Source organism: Lutra lutra, chromosome 3, assembly GCF_902655055.1.
Source record: "Lutra lutra chromosome 3, mLutLut1.2, whole genome shotgun sequence".
Classification (NCBI taxonomy): domain Eukaryota; kingdom Metazoa; phylum Chordata; class Mammalia; order Carnivora; family Mustelidae; genus Lutra; species Lutra lutra.
In genome coordinates, this window is record NC_062280.1 from 39,583,197 (window position 1) to 39,606,310 (window position 23,114).

At 38.1% G+C, this 23,114-nt stretch overlaps 1 protein-coding gene across 1 annotated transcript in view; it reads left to right on the forward strand.

The window, feature by feature from the left end:
* PSMD1 (proteasome 26S subunit, non-ATPase 1) overlaps window positions 1-22,748 on the forward strand; it is a 95,546-nt gene extending 72,798 nt beyond the window's left edge. The window contains exons 18-25 of the mRNA XM_047721303.1: window positions 309-425; window positions 8,111-8,213; window positions 11,616-11,785; window positions 13,724-13,816; window positions 15,594-15,680; window positions 16,210-16,356; window positions 20,849-21,004; window positions 22,533-22,748. Of these exons, the coding sequence (XP_047577259.1) occupies window positions 309-425; window positions 8,111-8,213; window positions 11,616-11,785; window positions 13,724-13,816; window positions 15,594-15,680; window positions 16,210-16,356; window positions 20,849-20,995 (864 nt within the window). The 3' untranslated portion in view covers window positions 20,996-21,004; window positions 22,533-22,748. The remainder of the gene's footprint in view (window positions 1-308; window positions 426-8,110; window positions 8,214-11,615; window positions 11,786-13,723; window positions 13,817-15,593; window positions 15,681-16,209; window positions 16,357-20,848; window positions 21,005-22,532) is intronic.
* The last annotated feature ends 366 nt before the right edge of the window (window positions 22,749-23,114 follow it).

The window sequence follows — 23,114 nt, forward strand, 5'->3', positions numbered from 1 at the left end:
ATAGAATTATATGGGGTAACATATATAATACTGTTGTACCTGGAAAATAGTAGGTGTTTATCAAACATTAATCTCATTTCCTGTTACCTTCTTTTTGACTTCTTTTACCTCAAGACAGGAGCACCCATTCTACACCCATTCTTCTCACTTATGGTCAACTGTATTGAAACTTAAAGCATACTCAGTTGCAAGTAGTCTTTAATGAACTCACTACAATGTTAGATGAAAGTACCGACTTAGAATAATAGTAACTAATTTGAAAATCCAGCTACACCAGCTTAATTTAAAATTTTTTTTAATGTTTTCAGGAAGCAATTAATTTGTTAGAGCCAATGACAAATGACCCCGTGAACTATGTGAGGCAAGGAGCTCTGATAGCTTCGGCTCTCATCATGATCCAGCAGACTGAAATCACTTGTCCAAAGGTGAGCAAACAAATAAATTCTCCAGAAGAGAGCTGGTTCAGGCTTTTCTTTAGTAACTTATCCTCTTTTAAGGACAATTTTACCTCAAATGTAGTGGACACCAAACATAAAAGAAGTAAAAAGGTGGGTAAGAGACAACTTTAACTATATCACACTCTTTAAATGCATTTTTTACAGATTTATAGTCACTTTGTTAATTTAACTATTTAGCTATAGTTGAAAAATTAGAACTTACAGGTTGATGAAATCATAAAAATGAACTTTAATTTTTGCCTCCTACTGTCCTCTTAAAATGCGTTTAGTAGGATAACTTGTTCCTCTGATAGAGAATGCAAATTTAGGTAGTCCGTGACTTTTTGATTCATCTTTTTGAGGTAATAAAAAGTCTTGCATTCATTTTTATATGGTATATACAATCTCAGTTTAGAAATGAGTATATCCAGATTCTCTGTTAGAATGTCACTGCCCCTTGGGACGCCTGGGTGGCTCAGTGGGTTAAGCCGCTGCCTTCGGCTCAGGTCATGATCCCAGCGTCCTGGGATCGAGTCCCACATCGGGCTCCTTGTTCTGTAGGGAGCCTGCTTCTCCCTCTGCCTCTGCCTGCCACTCTGTCTGCCTGTGCTCGCTCTCTCTCTCTCTGACAAATAAATAAATAAAATCTTTAAAAAAAAAAAAAAAAAAAAGAATGTCACTGCCCCCCTGGGAGACATTCACATGGCTCCAGGACGGCTCTCTTTCCTTCCTGACCCATATCTGCTCACAGAACCAGTCCTGTGTATTAGGAGTATCATATATGGTTCTCAGTGTAGCTTTGCTTGCCCTGTCCCTCTCTCTCTCCTTCTCTCTGTCATCTTCTCCCTCCTCTTCTCCATCTCCCTCACACTCTCTGCTAGTACCTCAGTGGATAGCTAATTTCTCTTAACTTTTCATGTCATATGTCCGTGTACAGTGACCACTGATCTTATTAAGCTCTCCACGTGGTCCCTCTGAAGCCCATCTTTAGGTTTGGAGTGAGGCACAAAGACCCACAGCTCAGCTTTCCCCACAGAAATCCCCCTCACACATACTGTAGTCCAATTCTCATAGGTACCTTGTAGATGGCTCCCAGCACAGATTTTGAGATATCTGTTTTAAAATTTCCTCATGACACTCTCGCAGACATCATGTTAGAATATGATATCTAATGTATCTTAGCACCTCAGCCAAAATTTCTCATTTTGTTGAGAAAATGCACCGATCTTATTCACATGTACTAAAAATTATCACTTTTCGTATATGAAATAGGTGTGTATACCTTATATAATAGGTTTAGAACTTTTTATTCATTACTTGAAATTAGAGCATTTAATAGTTTTGTATTAATTTTGCTTCTATTTGAAAAATAGTCAAGAAATTGACAACTGGAAAAACCATTGGCATACTGTCTTCTGCCTCATCAAGCACATGTAGAACATCCTTATTTTCAGCAAAGTAGATTGATGGGGAAGGGAGGGTGGAGAAGAGCAAAACTTCCAGAACTCATTGATCATTCATTCTCATTTTATGGAACTTTGTTTAATAAATTCCCATTTTGGGGGGGCACCTGGGTGGCTCAGTGGGTTAAAGCCTCTGCCTTCGGCTCAGGTCATGATCCCAGAGTCCTGGGATCGAGCCCCGCGTCGGGCTCTCTGCTTGGTGGGGAGCCTGCTTCCTCCTCTCTCTCTGACTGTTTCTCTGTCTACTTGTGACCCTCTCTCTCTCTCTGTCAAATAAAAAATATCTTTAAAAAAAAAAATTAAAAAAAAATAAATTCCCATTTTTTTTAAGGATTTTATTTATTTATTTGAGAGAGAGAGCATGAGAGAAGAGAGAGTCAGAGGGAGAAGCAGACTCCCCACTGAGCAGGGAGTCTGATACGGGGCTCGATCCTGGAACTCCAAGATCATGACCTAAGCCGAAGGCAGTTGCTTAACCAACTGAGCCATCCAGGCGCCCTAGATTCCCATTTCTAAGCAGTTGCTATCATTTTTATTTCATTTTCCCAGTGCTGCTCTCTCTCTCTGTGTCAAAATCATTTGTTAAGACTTCCAAACACTGGATTATTGCAAAAATAGAATCCCACCTTCTCATTCTGTTTTAATATTATTTCATATATTGTATGTTCTAGAGCAAACATCTTTTCAGAGAGTCCACATTTCTTTTTAGCTTTTGTTTTTAAATATATCAGTTACAATATGAATAGCTTTTGCATCTTTTTTTTTTTTTAAAGATTTTCTTTATTATTTATTTGGCAGACAGAGATCACAAGTAGGCAGAGAGGCAGGCAGAGAGAGAGGAAGGGAAGCAGGCTCCCTGCTGAGCAGAGAGCCCCATGCGGGACTCTATCCCAGGACCCCGGGACCACGACCCGAGCCGAAGGCAGAGGCCTCAACCCACTGAGCCACCCAGGTGCCCCACTTTTGCATCTTTTATTTCTGCTTTTGATCTGAGCTTTATCTGCTGGCAGTTATCCAATTGAGTAAGGTTGTTAAAGAAGGAAGTTTAGGCCATAGAGTGCACCTCCCCTAACAGTAATATATAGATATTTACTCACTTTGCCCTCCCATGTTGCTTTCATGTTATTTTACTGTAAACCAGACAAATGTTTTACTGTCTTCTCATCTTCTGCTGTAGGAGTTTGTTGATTTTTCAACCATAAACTCTGCATCAACACTGGCCTTTGGAATGGGGGTGGTGTAGGGTAGACTGTGTAGTTTGAAAAAGCATTCAACTATTTACTCTAATAAAACTTTTTCACATTTAGAAAAAGTGGAAAAAATATAGAATTTAAATAATTAGTATTTTTTAATCATTCCATAAAATGCCTTTGAACTGTCTTAGCTGATGTGAATACATGGGGAACACTTCCATCATCAGGTTTTATCAGAATCTTGAGTATTAATTAAGAATGCTGAAATGCAGTTATAGCTGCTCTAGCTGTTGCCATTAATGTAAACTCCATGAGAAAAAAGTTAAATGTGTATGCTACCGACTATGAAAGCAAAGCTACATATGCCAGTGTAAAACTCCAGTATTTTTTCAGGAAACACTGTTCCTTAGAGGGAAATTGTTTACTCAGCTCATGAATTCTTAAAGTTTGAGTTCTATTTCATCTTTTTCTGCTATCAGGCATGCTATAAAGACTTCTGTGGGCTCTCGTTTATATCATCTCCCTTTTATCTGATGATTGCTAACAAGACAACTTGATACTATTTTGGAATGATATGTGACATTTTGCTGAAAAGAAAAAGCTGTTAACAAGCTGGAAGAAGGGTGCCTGAGTGGCTCAGCCCATTAAGCATCTGACTTCTGGTTTTGGCTCAGGTCCTGATCTCACAGTCATGGGATTGAGCCCCCCACATCGGGCTCTGTGCTCAGCACAGAGTTGGCTTCAAATTCTCTCTCTCTCTCCCTCCCCCTCTGCCCCTCCATATACATGCGTGCTCTCTCTCTGTCTCTCTCAAATAAATACCTAAGTAAAATCTTAAAAAAAAAAAAAAAAGCTTAAAGAGAAGTAAGTTCTCAAGACTAGAGAGTCCTAGTATATGGTTGCAAACTGCACAAGATCAAGTGGAAGTAAAATGGAGATGAAGTACTAATTTCATCAAGGCTATAACCACCCCTCAGAGGAATCCATAAGGGACATTCTCTGATAGTTTGTGAAATTCACAATGGAAAGTTCCAAAGGAAGTATTTATGTAAGCATGGTATACATCACATCCTTTTGCAGAATGCTGCTTAATGCTTAGTTCTGTATACACTGTGATATCAGTTTAAGTTAATTCCAGTGCATCTTTTCTTTCTTCTTCTGCCAGTTTTTTTGATCACTCGCTCTCAACAAAATAGACCCAGGGACATTGTATACATCCCTGAGTGATTACAAACCCAATTTAGAAAGCCCTTAGACCAGAGATTCAAAACATTTTAACTAGAGAAATGTACTTTTTATAGGTCCTTTGAACTGTTTCCACTCAAGAACCCAACTCTTTATGAAGGATCTGTCTTTTGTTTTCCTTATTAAGTGAAATCCACCTTTAGCATTTTTGAACATATACATAATTATCATATATAGAATCAGATAAAAAATATTGCAGTGTAAAAATAAAAACTCTGATGCTCCTCCTTGCCTAATATCATCTGGCCTTGGGTTATCTGCTGTAGGTAAGTAACCACAACTGGCAGGTGCTCTTTTGGCAGTAGGATCCAAGTTTGGCCAAGCTTGATAAGCTTTTGCAGTTCTAAAATCACAATTTGAGTCGATTAGGCTTTTGTGAGCCATCATAGCGACCTATAATATTTCTATGGAGAAGTCTTTGAACTTCTGTAAGATGAAGTTATAAGAATAAAATTTTATATTTTAAGGTGATAGTTTATAACATAACACATTTATAAATGGTAATCTGTATTACCGTACTGTTGCCTTAAGGTAGGAACTTGGACTCTAACAGTGTCAATGATAATAGAAAGAAAGAGCTACAAGCAACTACCATAAACAAAATAATACTCATAAAGCTGAGAAAGGAGCTAAAAACATCATTTGGTATATTGATAATGGGGAAATCATGATAATATTGACAATATCTTAAAAGGATAAAGATAATTTTTGTTTTAGGCATGTTGAGTTTGAGATGATAGCAAGTCAGCTGGAAATAAGATGAGAGTAAAGGAAAAAATCAGAACTGAAGATAGAGATTTGGGAACTAACTACAAAGAAACTACATAAGTCCATAGCCCTATATCTGCAGTTCTAAAATCCAAAAAGCTCTGAAAACTGAAAAGAGATTTGTTTATTTTTCAGGACTCATTTGGCTGTAAAACTTGAATTAATATGAACTCATTTATAGCCTTTATCCCAGTTAGTGTTAATGTTCAGTCATTTAGCTCCTTCTGAAATACTAATTTATTTGATTATAGGGTATTGCCCTTATGCTCCCTTGAGTATTACATAATGTATGGTATATAGACCATGTTATCTTTACAAATTCTGAATTCCAAAATTCATCTGACCTCAAGGATTTCATGGAAGAAGTTATATACCTATAGTTGAAGTCATAAGAGCAGATGTAATGGCAGAAAAAGAGAAAAGGAAGACAACTTCAAAACTAATCCTTGGGACGCCTGGGTGGCTCAGTTGGTTAAGCAGCTGCCTTCGGCTCAGGTCATGATCCCAGCGTCCTGGGATCGAGTCCCACATCGGGCTCCTTGCTTGGCGGGGAGCCTGCTTCTCCCTCTGCCTCTGCCTGCCATTCTGTCTGCCTGTGCTCACTCGCTCTCCTCTCTCTCTGACAAATAAATAAAATCTTTAAAAAAAAAAATAAAAAAATAAAAAATAAAAATAAAAAAAAAACTAATCCTTGATGTGCTGCTTTATTTCTCTATGTAGGAAAATAGATGAAAATTGAAAGGAAACATACCCAGCTGATAAGTACCAACAGAAATGACCCCAGAGAACTTTATTTCCTTCTCCCCATTTTTTTTCCTGAAAGTGTTTTTTCCCCCCAAAAGTATAAGGTATAGAGTTTAAAAATATGATGAATGTTAAAAATGCATGAATTTGGAGAAGGTGGATTTTTAGATAATCATATACAGCAGAATGACTGCATGGATCACAGGATTGCCTAGAATTTGTCTTTTTTCTGTGAGACACTCGTAATATAAAATGGGAAATAAACATTTTTCTCCCACAAATTATACTTTCTCCGGAGGCACCATACTGTTCATAACAGTGAAATTGAACCAGAAATCATAATCCTCATCATGATTGCAGTTAGTTATTTGATCGCAAACAGGCCAGTCACGTCACCTATCTTATTTCAGTTTCTCATTCGTATGTACAGGAAGTATATGATCTCAAACTTGCCTTCAAATTTAAGATACTTTCCTAACCTACTAAAATAATTCTTTATGAAGAATCATAACATGAGAATTACTACTCCATAAGTAATAAAATGTGAGGAAAACAATTTTTAAATGATAAATAAGAAATAGCTCTTTGAAGTAGTCTACTTAATTGGAGAGTCCTATGACATATTTGTATTGATTTTTTTTTAATCTGCCTTTCAGTTTCACTGAACATGTGATTTCCTATTGTTTTAGGTACAGTTTTATATTTAAATTCTTCCTCATGATGTACATACAGTGCTTTGTCCAGTGTTACTTTTTATAAGTTCATGACATATTTCATAAACCTTTAAGCACATAAAATTTCCATCCTATATAAGGAAATGTAAGTGTTCATCTAAAATAAGTTCAGAATCAAAGGAATTTGACCTTTTGAACCAGAGTAAAAGCATCAAACCTTGGGATTTTTAGAACTAGAAGGGAATTTTATGATGATCTAGTCATGCTGGTTTTATAGTTAGAGAAAGTAAGACGTAGAAAAGAAAATGGCTCACTAATGGTTATATGCTAGGTAGTGGCAGAGCGAGTTCATTGTTTTTCTCATCACATTTTGTTAGCAGTATTAGGCTGCAGAGATAATAGTCAAGGGGGACTGGTAGGGTTCTGCCACAGTATGGTAGGATAGTCCTGCTTAAACTGAATTATAAAACACTGTTTACACATTACATTACATATAGATTGCCTCATATAATCCTTACAGCAGCTGTGTAAGATAGATCCTATAATCCCTATAGGGATGAAGAGACTGAAGCACATAAAAGCTAAGTAACTTTCCTAAACGACTTATTGAAGGAGAGATCTTTATAAGCCAAGGTTGTTTGATTCTCTCTTACCCTGCATTGCACAGCATGGCTTCCAAGACCAAGACAGGTGAAGCGGGGAAGAGATTCTGAAAGAATGTCATGCAAGTAAGGTCATTATATTAGGAAACTCAAAGTCATTATTTTCTGCTTTGGGCAAATTTGGGGACCTCCATGATCATGTGCTTCTTGCATAGGCAGACTTCTTCCTGGGTGCCTACCCCTTGAAAGGCACGGGTGGGAAAACAGAGAAGTATAAGACATGGAAGAAGCATAAAATAGTTCCCTTATTGTCACTCACACAGTTTTAAAGCAATCACAAATATATTGATAACATGTATTTTATAAATTTATTTTCTAATTGTAAAATAATATATATTAGTTTTAAGAATACAGAAAAGAATAAAGAAACAAAAATACCAGTAATCCCACCCTGAGTTAGCACGTGTTCTCAAAAAATTAATATGTGTGCGTAATGAAAATCTTGATGTGAATATACACTAAATCCAAAATATGCCTCACACATCTTCACTAAAGGGTACTTAACTTGAAGACAGAATTGAAGGATTATGCCTGCTAGGAAATCTATAAGGGTGATGGTAAGCAAAGTAGCTGTTATTCACAGTACAATTAAAGCCTCAGTGTTCGCTTGAACTGTTTAAGCCTGCTGACTAACAGTGGTGCAATTCAAAGTCACATTCAGCATTTCCATGAGTCTGAATCATCCACTGGGGAATGAGGATTGAAAACAGAACTGGTATTCCAGTTCTTATGAAAAGTCATAACACCCATGATTTCAACCATGGAAATTTTCTGCCTTGATATCTGGTTTGTATCTTTCTCTTTTTGAATGTTGTGAATTTCAGAGCTCAATTTTCATTATAATTTGAACAGTCTATTCCCTGGTCTGAAATGGCTCCACAAATGAATATGATATGACTACAATTCTTTTGCATGTTCCTTCAGGTGAATCAGTTCAGACAGCTGTATTCCAAAGTTATCAATGATAAACATGACGATGTCATGGCCAAGTTTGGCGCTATTTTGGCACAAGGCATACTGGATGCAGGTAAATGTTAAATCTTCCAGATGTATTTATCTATTTAAACTAAATCTGATGAAGTACCTATCTGCTATAACTATATGACATAGTAGAAATTGGGAAAATTATTTGGGGAATTGTTTGGGAAATTTTCTGTGGGAAAATTATTCCTAGAGAAAACATAGAACCTGTAGTTCATAGAACTTGACACTGAATTGGCTGGGTTTTATCAGTCCCTAGTTTACATTCAAGTTCATTTTCTATAAGTTTTGACAAATGCATAATTATATATCCACCATTACATCATAGGCAATAGTTTCAGTGCCCTAAAAATCCTCTGTGTGCCACCTTTTTTCATCTCTCTCTCCTTCCACACGATCCCCTGGCAACCGCTGATCTTTTTATTGTCTCTGTAACTTTAGTTTTTCCATTTCCAGAGTATTATACAACTGGAATCATACAGGATGTAGCCATTTGAGCTTGGCTACTTTGGGTAATTGGTTTTTAAATAGGATTTAGGAGTAACATTTCACTACTCCATAATCCATTTATTTCTTTTAGCTGCCAGTTTTTGAGCTTTGTACTTTCACGTACAACCCTTTACTTGTTCATTCTTGTTCATTCAGTACTACTCAGTTTTTTGCTGGTCTCTGCTATATTATTTGTTAAGAATTAGGGGAGGATACTTCTCTGTTTCAGCTTTATTTTACCATCTTTACTAGAAGTACTCTCTCTCCCTCCCTTCCTTCCCCTTTCAGCCCCTCTCCCTTCACTGCCTTTTATGAGTATCTCTTTGAATTGTCAGTGGACCAATAAAGTTTTGATGCTTCTTTCCGTTTATCTTTTTATTTACTGTGTTTTTTGCCTTACTTATTTTAGTGTTATTCGGTACTTAAAAGTTCTGTACTGCTGTGTTCACTATTACAAGCCAAATTATTCTCTCACCCTTTTCACTTTATCAGTATCCTGTCCTACAAACTGCTGTAGCTGCGTAGAAAAAACATGTAGTCCTGCAGTCTGGCTCTCAGAAGTTAGTGTTAATGGAGGAACTCTGGAGGGCAGCTTCAAAGGAATGAGTGAAGTTGAAGTTTATGAGAATTCACTCAATGATTTGGTCTCTTCAGGAAGAAGAGCCAAGATTAAGGTTTATGACTGAAGTTTGTAAGACTGTGTAAACACTGCCAATAGGATAAACTCTTTCTTGTTTTGTATTAAATCTCAGACTCGTGGAACAAAAGACGAGTTTAGTTTCTAAATCTGAAGAAAATGGGTTTCATTGAAATAAAGGGAATTCAGCTTTAAAACTAAAAATATTATCATGTATTCTGAGCAGTCTTCCCCTCTCCTCTGCCCTACCCAGCGTTCACCCTGGGTTAGATGCCATGCTTAGCTATATGTCCTCACTGGTGTCCAGGTTTCAGTCTCATAATGCTTGTATGCCCTAGTTTAATTATCTAGTTATTTGTCTTCTCCACTAGAGTAGAGGCTCCTTGGGATCTCTTTTCAGTATTTTGTTCAAAATTCTCAATATATAGTAAGCATTTGGTGAATGTGGTGGTTAGCATAGGGAAGAGCACAAGCAGACAATAAATGCATATAACTCATCCCTGTTGGAAAAACAGAATTAAAGAGTACCTGATTTTTTTCCAAATAAAATCTAGATTATTTGATTTTTATAAAAAATTGAAGTGCTTTTTTAGTTTAGTAAAATTAGTACTCACTTCCTGACTCTAATGTAGCAGCATCTGGGAGAGACTGAAGTTAAAAGAAGTGAAATGTGACCAATAGAGATCCAGAATTGGAATTCAACTTAGGATGGTGACTAGGCACAGATAAGCTCCATTTTTATAGGGTATCTTTTTTTTTTTTTTTTTTTAAGATTTTATGTATTTGAGAGGGAGAGAGATCACAAGGGGGGAGAAGGGCAGAGGGAGAAGCAGACTTCCCACTGAACAGGGAGCCCGGTGCAGGACTTGATCCCAGGACCCTGGGATCATGACCTGAGCCAAAGTCAGATGCTTAACGGACTGAGCCACTGAGATACCCTTTATCAGGTATCTTATATAAACTAAAAGATTGGTGTCTCAAAGTTCTGGGGTCCAACACTAATACTGTTATATAGACCAGAGGCTGCAATACAGCAGCCTGTGGGCCAAATCAGATTTAAACATGTTTGTCTGCCTAACCAGGGTGCAAAATTTTCGACAAAATCCAGATTAGAGTCTACTTTTATTTTTTTTTTTTTAAGATTTTATTTATTTATTTGACAGAGAGATCACAGGCAGAGAGGCAGGCAGAGAGAGAGGAGGAAGCAGGCTCCCTGCTGAGCAGAGAGGCCGATACGGGGCTCGATCCCAGGACTCTGAGATCAAGACCTGAGCCGAAGGCAGTGGCCTAACCCACTGAGCCACCCAGGCGCCCCGAGAGTCTACTTTTAAAAGCAGAATTACCTAGCAACTCTGGACGTATACCTTTAGTAACATGTCCTCTTTAAATATGACATGAACTTTCCAGTTGCTTCAGTTCCCCACTGCTTCCAGTCCAGGTTTTCTCATTTGTTTGCCTGACTGATTCCTAAAGGCATTCAAGTTTGCAACCCCTAATAGCCTCCTAGAATCTCACCCTTTCTAAAGTGGCCCAGTAAAGATCCAGCGAACTGATGCTGGATCTTAGTTCTTATTCACTAGGGTTCAGACTGTGTTTCTCTGCACTCCGTCAAGGGATAGTCTAGGGGATGTGGCAAGAAGTTCGTGAACAGGACAGGCTGAGCCATTCAGCCTCTCAACAGCCCAAACTTCTGATTAAATAGAATTAGGTTTGATTTCATTGTTTCACATATTGTGCTTCCGCAAAAAAATTTTCAGTTGACTGGAAGGTTGGATGGAAATTAAAGGTTTTCTTTTGTTGGTGGTAGAGCTCTAGTTCCAGTGCTCTAGTCCAAACCCTCATTTTGCCAATGGGAAAAGAGACTTTAGAGGGAATATGATTTATCCAAAGTCACAAGGCTAGTTAATGGTGGAGCTGCCTATATTCAGACATAACTAAAAAAGAAAGAGTAAAACTAAGCAAACAATATCTGCCTCTGGCCTCTTTGCTATTGTTTGTAAATATGATGTATACTAAAGTTTTACTTCTTAGGACATTAAAAACCCTAATGTATAATAGAGATTAATATTTAATTTAACATTCAGTTTTTATATCCTTCAGGCTTTGTTTTTGGAAAATTCTTACTTATATAGAAAAAAGGTCTAGATTACCCTGATTCCAATTAAAATATAACATTAACAAATTCCAGCTACTCTGTATTAGCTTTTATGAACTGTATTCCTAAAATAATCACCAAATGCTTCCCTAGTGCAATACTTAGATATCTTTATTACCCTACTGGATTCTTGTTCATTGTTTCATTGTTTCTCTCTTTTTCTACAGGTGGTCATAATGTCACAATCTCCTTGCAGTCCAGGACTGGGCACACCCATATGCCTTCTGTAGTTGGTGTCCTTGTCTTTACCCAGTTCTGGTTCTGGTTTCCTCTTTCACACTTCCTGTCATTGGCTTATACCCCTACCTGTGTCATTGGCCTTAACAAGGACTTAAAGGTATGTTTGTAACACCTCGGTTTTATAGTGTATCATCTTCACTGTATCCTAACCACCCACTCATCAGAATTTTCATGAAATTTTAAAGATGAGTTGGCCTCTCACCAATATTGTATTTCCCCCTTTAAATTGAGTCATCACCTTGTTGAGTGGAGTGTGTCAGTGGAAGTTTTGAAAATCAAATCTCCCTACTAGCATTAACCTTGGATGAATCAGTTGAGAGGGAATGGTAAGAGAGGGGAAAATATAAAAATATGAGAAAGCTTTATAGATCACTCTTCAGTTTTATTTAATTTTATTACTTAAGTTCTTTGGGAGCTATTGAAGGATTTCTTGCAGATAAATGACATGATGAGATTTGCATTCTAGAAACAACATTCTGGTATCAGTGGAAGTCCATTACAATGAATGCTATTGCAGTAATCTTGGCAAGGAAGAAAGGTGACCCGAACTACATCTTAGTAAGGAATGAAGGTTTGAGACAGGGCCATGTTTCAGAGTTGTGTGATGCTGGAATATTTGATGGAAGAAAGGATTACAGCTAAAGGGAAGAGCAAAATGGGAGGATGTCTCTCTCGTAGTGGCAAAAAACAAGGCCAAAGTTGAGGATCTGAGGAATCTGACAGAAACTGGTCACATGACTCAAGGACTAAAGGTGACCCATCCCCTGTCATCACACCATCCTTTTTTTTTTTTTTTTTTTTTTTTTAAATGGGGTTTTTGCTTAGGTCTTTCTCAGTCCTGTGGCCTGATGATTCACCTGTTCTTCTGTCTTCTCAGGGGCTTTTTGACCTTCAAATACTCTTAAATCTGGGCATCACTTGTGTTAAAATGGTTTGTTAAACTTCAGAGTGGAAAAATTGGAGGCCAGAAAATGGCTGATAAAGATTATTTCATCCAGTTGCCTTTTTTTTTTTTTCCAGTATAGCTAGCTATACAGCCATTTATCCTTTAAGTGTTTGAGCATAAAACTACTCACATTTATAAATATTGAGCAGTTTTATCTTTCAAGATAAGAATCTTTAGGGGCACCTGTGTGGCTCAGTTTGTTAAACGTCTGCCTTTGGCTCAGGTCATGATTCCAAAGTCCTGGGATCAAGCCCTATGTCAGGCTCCCTGCTCAGCAGAGAGCCTGCTTCTCCCTCTCCCTCTGCATGCCATTCTGTTTACTTGTGTTCTTTCTGTCTCTGTCAAATAAATAAATAAAATCAAAAAAGAGGAAGAAGACGACTCTAGGTTTCACAATCCCTAACCTTTAAGCTTTAAAACATCTTACACAATCTATAGGGACTTTTTCCTCTAACACACAATTTCCTGTTCTCTGTTTCCATTCTTTATAAGGAAAGTGGGATGAAAAAGACATTCCTTATCCTGGTGAATGTGATGCCAATTACCATTCTCTATCAGTGTAAATTGGGGAAATAGAGAAAAATTCAGACTAGTGAATGTAACACCTACTCAATAAGTAATGTGAAGCTAACTTTCTCATTAGGCTCATGTTAGACTCTTGTTAGGAGGGATTATGTGACACAGAAACTGTACAGACTTGTGTGTTTGTTGGAGTGGTATAAGGAAGGTACATGGAAGTTAGGTATGCAGGTTAGATAATCAAATAACACTTTACAAAGGAGGTAACAGTTGATCTGATGCTCGCACCGTGAGTGGGACTTAACCCACTAACTAAATCAGGGGGCACGGCCAGTAAAGATGAGATGAAGAGGTGCCTCTGAACAGGCACAGAGCTTCAGGAAAGTATAGGGAACTACAGGCAGTTCCATAAAGCACTTCAGAACAAATTCAGTGTGAGAAAACAGATCCCTATAGGTACTATAAGAGAACATTTAGCCTGGATTGAAACGTCTGACTGAAAGCATAGAATTCTTAAATCTTGATTTGGGTTATTTTAACGTAAGGGAGAAAATTCTTTTATTTCTTCAGATGCCGAAAGTTCAGTATAAATCAAACTGTAAACCATCCACATTTGCATATCCTGCCCCTCTGGAAGTACCAAAAGAAAAAGAAAAGGAAAAGGTAAGTTCTTTGTTCCCTTGGGGAGCATTTATACTTACATATAGAAGCTACTTAGTATTTTCGTTGGGTTTGTTTTAAATATTTTTATGTTTTAAATTAGTATTTTCAAAATAATACTTCTTATGGTAAAATCTAACATTACACAAGAATGTAAAGTAAAAGCTCTTTTTCTCTCCTAGTCATCCAGGTCCCATGTTGCAGGAATCATAATTTGAATCCCTCCAAATGTTTTCTCCACACATTTCAAAACTTTTTACACCACAGATAGAATTATTTTTGACATACTGTTCTGCAGCTTATAGTTTTTACTTTGACAATTTTTAAGGGCATCTGGCTGATTCAGTCAATAGAGTGCACAACTCTTGATCTTAGGATAATGAGTGCAAGCCCCACATTGGGCGTGTAGTCTACTTAAAATAAAACAAAAAACAGGGGCGCCTGGGTGGCTCAGTGGGTTAAGCCTCTGCCTTCGGCTCAGGTCATGATCCCGGGGTCCTGGGATCGAGCCCCACATCGGGCTCTCTGCTCAGCACTGAGCCTGCTTCCTCCTCTCTCTGCCTGCCTCTCTGCCTACTTGTGATCTCTCTCTCTCTCTCTCTCTCTGTCAAATAAATAAAATCTTAAAAAAAAAAAATAACTTTTAGAAATTTCAATATATATGGATCTCATTGTTTGCTGTGGACAATCCCTTTAGGTATACATACCATTACTTGTCTTCTCGGTTCTTCATTTGATGCACATTTTCAGGTGATTTCTAATTAATCACTATTACAAATGAGATTAAGAGTCTTCATATACGTGTATTTGTGAACTTGTACAAGTGTATCTGTAGGATAGGGTATGAGATGTGATTGATGAAAAGTAATGTACATTATTTATTTTCATAGGTATTAACTAAATTTTCTTTCAAAGTGGATATAACCAACTTATATTCCTCTGTCAGCGGTATCTGAGAACACTCACTGATGTGTGTTAAATCAGACTATAGTGAATTCAAGAGCTGCACTTGCCCCTGACTTTTTTTCTCAGTAAAATTATCCTTTCTGATACCTTACATTTAAGAAAATGTTTTTTTCCTCTCAAGGTAGTGTTCCATACTAGCCAGTTGTTGATTATTTGCTATAGACATTGTGTGTAAGTGGGGATATTTATATAATTAACCAAATTTGAGGATGGTGGGTGATGATTATCCTCTGACAACAACATCTCGTCTCATTTCATCAGCTCTGTTTCAAATGCCCAGCTTTTGGGTCAGAAACAAAATCAGATTTATACCAGTAGTACCAGCCTTTCAAAGTCTTTTTCACCCTGATTTCAGTGAGACCCATCAGGAAGGGTAATTCTAGGCTAACCACTTACCCACTGTGTATTACAGTTGTAGGACATCTAATACAGTAAGAATATCTTTATGACCACGTTTGGAGGATTTTTTTTTGTTTTTTAGTGCTTTCCCTATGAAGTAAAAAAAGGTGCAGTACCCAGATATCTCAGAATTGCATGGTAGCAAATCCACATCTAAGGTAGGCTACAGATTTAAAAAAAAAAAAACAAGTTATATAGGACACAAGCCTCCAGGAACTAAAAAAGTCACCTGAGGACCATACTAGTAAATAATGTGAATAAATTTGCTGCTTGCTTTTCCCATGTATTCCCTAATGATTTGATTTTTTATGATACTGCCAGGAAACTAAGTAGTATTGTCGAATTGAGTTCTCTTCGGGCTTGTATGTTTGTGTGTAGGTAAGGGATTATGATTTACCCTGTTTGCTTCCTCCAGGTTTCCACTGCTGTGTTATCTATTACTGCCAAGGCTAAAAAGAAGGAAAAAGAGAAGGAGAAAAAAGAAGAGGAGAAAATGGAAGTGGTAGGTATAATTTGGTGGTCATGTGGGTTGATATATCTATCTCTGTCATGGTCCAGACTCTTCCTTAAGTGAACGTTACCATACCTTGTTTTTGGCTTCCCTTAAATAAGTATCCTGTCCCAAGCAGAGACTCCAATAGTTCTAATTGGAAGATACTTGAGTTCTTGGAGAAAATGATAACTAAAGTGTGTTTTGAAGGGCAGTGTAGAGTTTTCAGACAATGAGATGATAGTGGGAGAAATAAAGTCCCTTTAAGCAAGGAGAATATCATTTGTTTAAATAGACCATCTTTTTCTGGTCTCCCCTGGTAGAAAAACTTCATCCTCTAAAACCAAGTTACACAGATTCTCACCCTTCACAGTTACCCTCTCCATCCTCTGAGTCTAGTATGACTTTGGTTGTACTTTCATTATATCTAATCCTAGCTACCCTTTGTGCCTGCGAGTTACTCAGTAAACTTATCAAACATTATTCAGTGATGTGGAAGAGAAGTGAACCTTTGTTAGGCTATTTTTTTAATATTTTCCAGGATGAAGCAGAAAAAAAGGAAGAAAAAGAGAAGAAAAAGGAACCTGAGCCAAACTTCCAGTTATTGGATAACCCTGCCCGAGTTATGCCTGCCCAGCTTAAGGTCCTGACCATGCCAGAGACTTGTAGATACCAGCCTTTCAAACCAGTAAGTTATTGATGGCCCTAAGCTATATACCAGTGGGATAGTAATTCATGGGACAGTGGTATATTGACAGAGGATACATCTCCAAAGCATTGGAGAAAGCTCTCAGTACAAATCTCTTAGCAAAAGAGAGAACATTCCCTCCCATTTCATGTAGATTTTGGGAGAGATTTTCTTTTTCCTTTGGGTAACCCTACAAACATCCTTCCTCTACCAGAAGGGTACACTATAGACGTTTCTAACACAGCATCGTCATTAGGAACATAGACTCTGGGATCAGACATCCTGAGTTTGACTCTTGAGTCTAGTACTAAACCTTTCTCTGCTTCAGTTTCCTCTACTGAAAATAAGAATTATACCTAACTCAGGAATGTGACAAAGATTGAAAATGTGGGCGCCTGGGTGGCTCAGTGGGTTAAGCCGCTGCCTTCGGCTCAGGTCATGATCCCAGGTCCTGGGTTCGAGCCCCGCATCGGGCTTTCTGCTCAGCGGGGAGCCTGCTTCCTCCTCTCTCTCTGCCTGCCTCTCTGCCTACTTGTGATTTCTCTCTGTCAAATAAATAAATAAAATCTTTAAAAAAAAAAAAAAAAGATTGAAAATGTAAGTTAATACACAGGCGTTAGAGCACTGAATTTTACAATTTGAAAAGGATCTTCCTGCCATTTAATTTTTCTTTGGAAGAATGAGTTTCAGGTTAGAAACAAATGCAAATCAGTAATTTGAGCATGATAATGTCTTTTTTCTCTATGTTTTGAAACTGGAAAAACTAGGAAGCCAGTAGTAGACACATTTAATACATCCAGATCTTGGACCTGCCTAAAATGTTATAGATGAGATTTCTAAAAAAAAAAATAAACCCATTCTCATCTACTTGAAAGTGGTCCCTGATGGTGGTGAGTAGAAGGCATCTCTTACCTACACTTGTGAGCCAGGGTCTTACCTGACTAGATTATCATCTAGAGGAGACAGACAGGGATGGAAGATGGCTATATTTAGTGGTAAAGAGCTAGAATTGGGTGGAACTAAGTTTATATTCCAGCTCTGCCATTTCTTAGCTGTTTTAACTAAGACAAGTCATTTAATGTTTGTTTCAATTTCCTCATCTGTTAAATGAGGAATATTGTACTGTCCAACATTCCTGTCTGGTTTAAAAGACAAGTGTATAAAGTAGTCATAAGTTGTGCACACACTGTATGAAAGTGTAAAGTTAAAATATGCATTAAATATGTCAAGGTTCTGGCACTATAGCAGATTGCCACCTAGTATTTAAAACTGAATGGCTTAAACGACAAACATTTCTCACAGTTCTAGCAGCTACAAGTCCAAGATTAGGGTGCCAGCATGATTGGGTTCTTAGTAAAGGCCCTCATCCTACTTAGTAAAGGCCTTCTTTTCATTGTATCTTCATATGACAGAGAGAAAGGAAAACTAGCTCTTTTCATGTCTCTCCTTATAAGAGCACTGATATCATTATTAATGAGGTCTTCACCTTGGTGACCTAATTGCTTCCTAAAGGTCTACATCCTAATACTATCACTTTGGGGGTTAGGATTTCAACATATGAATGGCAGGGTGGAAAGACACAAACATTCAGCCCATAACACAAAGGAATAGGGAAATACCGGTATATTGAAGTGTAGTTTTTGTATACTACTGAAATTAAGTGACAGTTTTCCGGCGAGATCAAGATGTTAATTGCAACCCCAAAGGCAACCACTTGACAAAATAATTCTAAAAGTAGACTAAAAGAAACAAAAAAATTAAACTTAGTAAACTAGAAAATATCTATTTAATACCAAAGAAGCCAGCAGTGGAAGAATTGAGAAACAAAAATATATAAGACATTAAAAAAAACATCAAAATGGCAGGAGCAGGGGCGCCTGGGTGGCTCAGTGGGTTGAACCTCTGCTTTCGGCTCAGGTCGTGATCTCGGGGTCCTGGGATCGAGCCCCGCATCAGGCTCTCTGCCGAGCAGGGAGCCTGCTTCCCCGCTCCCTCTCTCTGCCAGCCTCTCTGCCTACTTGTGATCTCTCTGTCAAATGAATAAATAAAATCTTTAAAAAAAAAAATGGCAGGAGCAAATCTTAGTAATCACATGAGATGTCTTTTTTTCTTTTTTTTTTTAAAGTAAGCTCTAGGCCCAACATGGGCCTGGAACTCAAGACCCCAAGATCAAGAGTCTCATGCTGTATCAATAAACTGAGCCAGCCAGGGGCCCTAATCACAGGAGATATAAGTGGACTAACCACACCTATTAAAAGGCTGAGATAAGCCAAACATATAAAAAAGAAATGATGCAACTACGTGCTCTCTACTAAAGACATGCTTTATGGAATACCTAGCTGGCTCAGTCCGCAAAGCATTCAACTCCTGATCTCAGGGTTATTCGTTGGAGCCCGACCCTTGGGTGTAGAGATTACTTAAAAAAATAAGATCTTAAAACATACACGCACTTTAGATTCAAAGATTGAAGTAGATTAAAAGCAAAAGGATAGGGAGATATCCCATGCAGACAAGTAACAAAAAGAGAGCTGGAGCAGCTATACTAACATCAGACAAAATATACTTTAAAAGAAAAATGGTTGGGGCACCCGCATGGTTCATCATTTAAGTGTCTGCCCTCGGCTCGGGTCATGATCCCAGGGTCCTAGGATTGAGCCCCACATTGGGCTTCCTGGTCAGCTGCCCCTCTGCCTGAAACTCCCCCTGCTTGTGTGTGTGCTCTCTCTGTCTGTCAAATAAATAAATAAAGTCTTAAAAAAAAAAAGAAAAAGAATTGTTGCTGGAGACAAAGAACATTTTACAGTGGTAAAAAGGTCACGAGCACCTGGCTAACTTGGTCAGATCATGTAACTCTTGATCTTGGGGTTGTAGTTTCAAGCCCCACATTGGTTGTAGAGATTACTTTTTAAAAATAAAGTAAACTAAACCACATTGCTATAAGGCTTTTTCCTTATGTTGTTTATACTGCAGGATTTGAGTTGGATTATTTCATTCCAGTTGAGCATGAAATAGTACAGTTATAACCTGGAGCTGTCTGTTTCCCAAATACAGGAAATCTTTTTTGTGAACATAGGTATTTTCTTGTTTGGTATGATTCATCTTTATTTGGTCCCTTAGGAGGCTCAGGTGAACTTTCAGACCGTAGAGGATTAGGACAGTGGCCTTGTACTATGATTTTTCTTAGGTACATATTGGTAGTTAAGGCTAGGTCCACTCATAAAATGGCTCTCTTCAAGGAAAGCAGACTTTTTAGGGGAAGGAGTTAGAAAATAAAGTGTATGAATATGCATGTCAAGACAAGGGAGATAGTATAGACATTCATGAAGACACCAGTTTTATAGCAGGGCAGGGCAGAGCTCCAGGGAGTAAAAATCAGATTAGGTTGAGCTGCAGAGCTATTTGTATATATGTGAATCATCTGACTGATGAGCTTGAGCTTCTTTTCCTTTCCAGTAATTTGCTTTGGTAGAAGTAATGTTTTTCCCAATGGGCCCTGCCACTGTTGACTGATCTAATTACAGACAGCAGCTTCCCATTTCCTTTGACACAGCCAAGCAAATAGAATAAGATTAGCACACAGAGATGGGTGAATAGTTTGGTGTGTGAATTTACTTCTGCTGATACATTTGGGAGAGGGCTAATAAAATTGCTTCTACACTCTAGTTCTTTTTTGTTTCCCATCTACTATGTCCTTGTATCATAAGGATTTGTAGATTCAAGTGAAAAACATTCAGTGTATCTGTCATATTTATGTTGTTCACTCTGTCATTCTGAAATCACTGGAGAGAAATTGGCTTTTCACTTGTAGATTGTCTTTCTTGTCCAAAATGATAATTTTCTCACGAGTAATAAAGTATCTGTTAGAGTAGTGTGCTTCTCAAACTTTAATGTGCGTTCATACACCCGTGGGTCTTGTTTAAGTGCAGTTATATAGATTTAGGTCGGGCTATGTTTTCTGCATTTCTGACAAACTCCCAGGTGATAGTGATGCTGCTGGTCCAGGACCATGTGTCGAATAGCAAGACATTAGAATGCTGTATTGGTAAAAGTAAATAAGTAAACTTTCTCTCTCCAGTCAGATCAAGGCAGTGCAGGAAATACCAGTCTTTAGTTGGGAACAGTGATGTTCTGCCACTGGGTTAAGTTTATAACTATTCCCTATAGATTACAAGTTTCTCTGTCCTTTGTCGTGGACATCGACTGTTGCCTTCCTCGTCTAGTCCTCAGACTAACTGGAGGAATGGAAGAGGAAGGTCTTAGTAGCCACTTCTTGCAGCCGAACAGTTTGTCACGGGTGTAGCGTCACACAGGCGCGCACACCCGCATTTCCTGGCTGCTGTCTGGGGAAATGTAGTTCTATGCCAGGTCTTTACTCCCAGATCATCTGAGTAGTCTTAAGGTACCATTTAACAAATATGCGCGCTAGACTCTGGAGCCGTCTGAGAATATGAGCGGGGTTTGTGCTGCTTCACCCCTTGCTCTGTGTGTACAGCTTTCCATTGGCGGCATCATCATCCTGAAGGACACCAGTGAAGACACAGAGGAACTGGTTGAACCGGTGGCAGCCCATGGCCCAAAAATCGAGGAAGAAGAACAAGAGCCAGAACCTCCAGAACCATTTGAGTATATCGATGATTAAGGACCAGAGGTATGTGCGAAATAAAATTGTTTATCAAAGGAATTCTGTTGGTCAGTACATCTTAAATGTTTTCGGCAGAGACATCGTGTCACTTTTTCCATTCCTTTTGTGCTTAATCTCTATTTACCTAAATGGTGTTAGAATTTCCCCTCTTTTTGACTTCTTCAGCATACATAACCTCCAGTTCCTTTTTCTTTCTCCTTTGGCTCTCTACCCTCTAGTGTTTGACCAGTACTATTCAGAGCGGTTAAAAACTGTTCTCATAGGTCTGTGAGAGAGTAGAGAGCTTGCTCCAAAATGTCAATCTGCTCAATACTTCTTTTATTGAAAAATTCTTGCTTACTCCTTACTCCCAAGAAAGTCAACAGTTTGCTCATGATAGAGTTGATTTACACTTTGATGTGAGCCCCTTGTTACAGATCAGTTAGAGTTTATGGCCAGCACTGCTCCATGGATCACCGATCCGTCTCTCTCTCCCCCTTTCCTTTGGTGATACTTTTGGTACTAAAGCCTTAATATTCATTTACTTACTGAAGCTATATCGGACATCTAATGTGTGTAAGACATGGTGCTTAAAAGTACTTCGGAGTCAGTTTAGACCATATAACAAAGCTTCACCCAGTTGAAAAAAATGATGCCAGTGTTCTAACAGTGTTGAAGTAGGTCTTTAGATGCAAAAAATTAGAATAATGTTATGAAATTGTCATCACATATTTGAAGATGCATATAAACTATTAATCAAGGTTTTCTCACTCTAGTACAGATACATTGTCAGACAATAAGAATTTATCCTTTTCTTCTATCCTTTTCTTCTACTTAAATGCCAGGCTGTAAATCTAACACCATGAGACCATGAGTGTTACACACTGACTAGCAATTAATGAAAGCTTTTACAGAAATCTCAGATAAATATTAAGGCAGAAACCCTGCCATTAATAGGAAAATATATTCAAGCCCCCAAAAGTGTTTGGACCTTTGATGGAGCGAGGGAGATTTATACTAACTTCCTGTCTATGTAAAATTGCTTTGAAAATTATCTTTGGGCCTTTGATGGTTTCCTAAGCTTTACCCAACCAGCGCATGGCGGTATTGATACCATAAGCTCTTAGTCTGTGTGTGGAACTGAACACTCACATTAGCCCCCTCAAGCCTTTGACCACACATTACTGAAAACCCCCTGATTAAGTCTTTCAAGGCAATTAACTACAAGATGGCTTAGAAGTTTTTAATTAGAAATTCGATTTTTTTTAAGTAAACTCTAAACCCAATGGGGACTCTCAACCCTGAGATTGAGTCACATGCTCTACCAACTGAGCCAACCAGACGTCCCAGAAATTGGATTCCTACTATTTTCAAAAGGATAAAATACTCAGTCTAGTAGGAGTATAAAAACCGTAGTCCATCTTACCACACCACTGGTGTGTTAGGACTGCGTAGGCAGGGTTAGGGGCTAGTTTTAGACATCGACAGCTCATGGTAAAAAATTTTCTTTTAAACAAAGGATGACCCTAGTTTTTCCCCCTTCCCACTTCCTTAGGATCTCATTGCTCATCTGAAGATGGTTGTCCAGGCCTGTATTGGAGATGTTTGTGAAGAAATCCATGCTGAGACCTGCTACTCACTGCATGTACCATTGCCTTTGCGCTGACCCGAAGAACCTTGTCTCCAAGTCTTTGGTGAAGAGAAGATATATGACTGTTTAGTGTGCTCTTTCACAGAACTTGGTTTTCAAATAAATATATTAAAATCTCCAGATGGACAAGGACTTTTTAATTTGTTTTTCAGCCTCGATTTTAAATAAATGGACCTAATACCCTTCCCCGCCTCCACCATGAAATGCCTAAACCCGGAGAGCTAAATCCTTAATTGCTGGGATGAGGATGCATGATTTTCATATTGATGAAAGAGTTAAACTAGTTCATAGATTATTTGAAAAATAATGGAAAAAAATAAGAAAAAAATCAATCCTTGTTCTTCACTCCAAGAATTCTCTCCAGTTTTTTTAAATCAAGATTGAGGGCATAGGGTACTGTCATTTACTGAAGAAGTCCCTTTAGTGGTCCAAGGGAAATATCTGTTTAGGCAGCTCAGAAGCATTATTTAAGAATAAGCTTTGCCG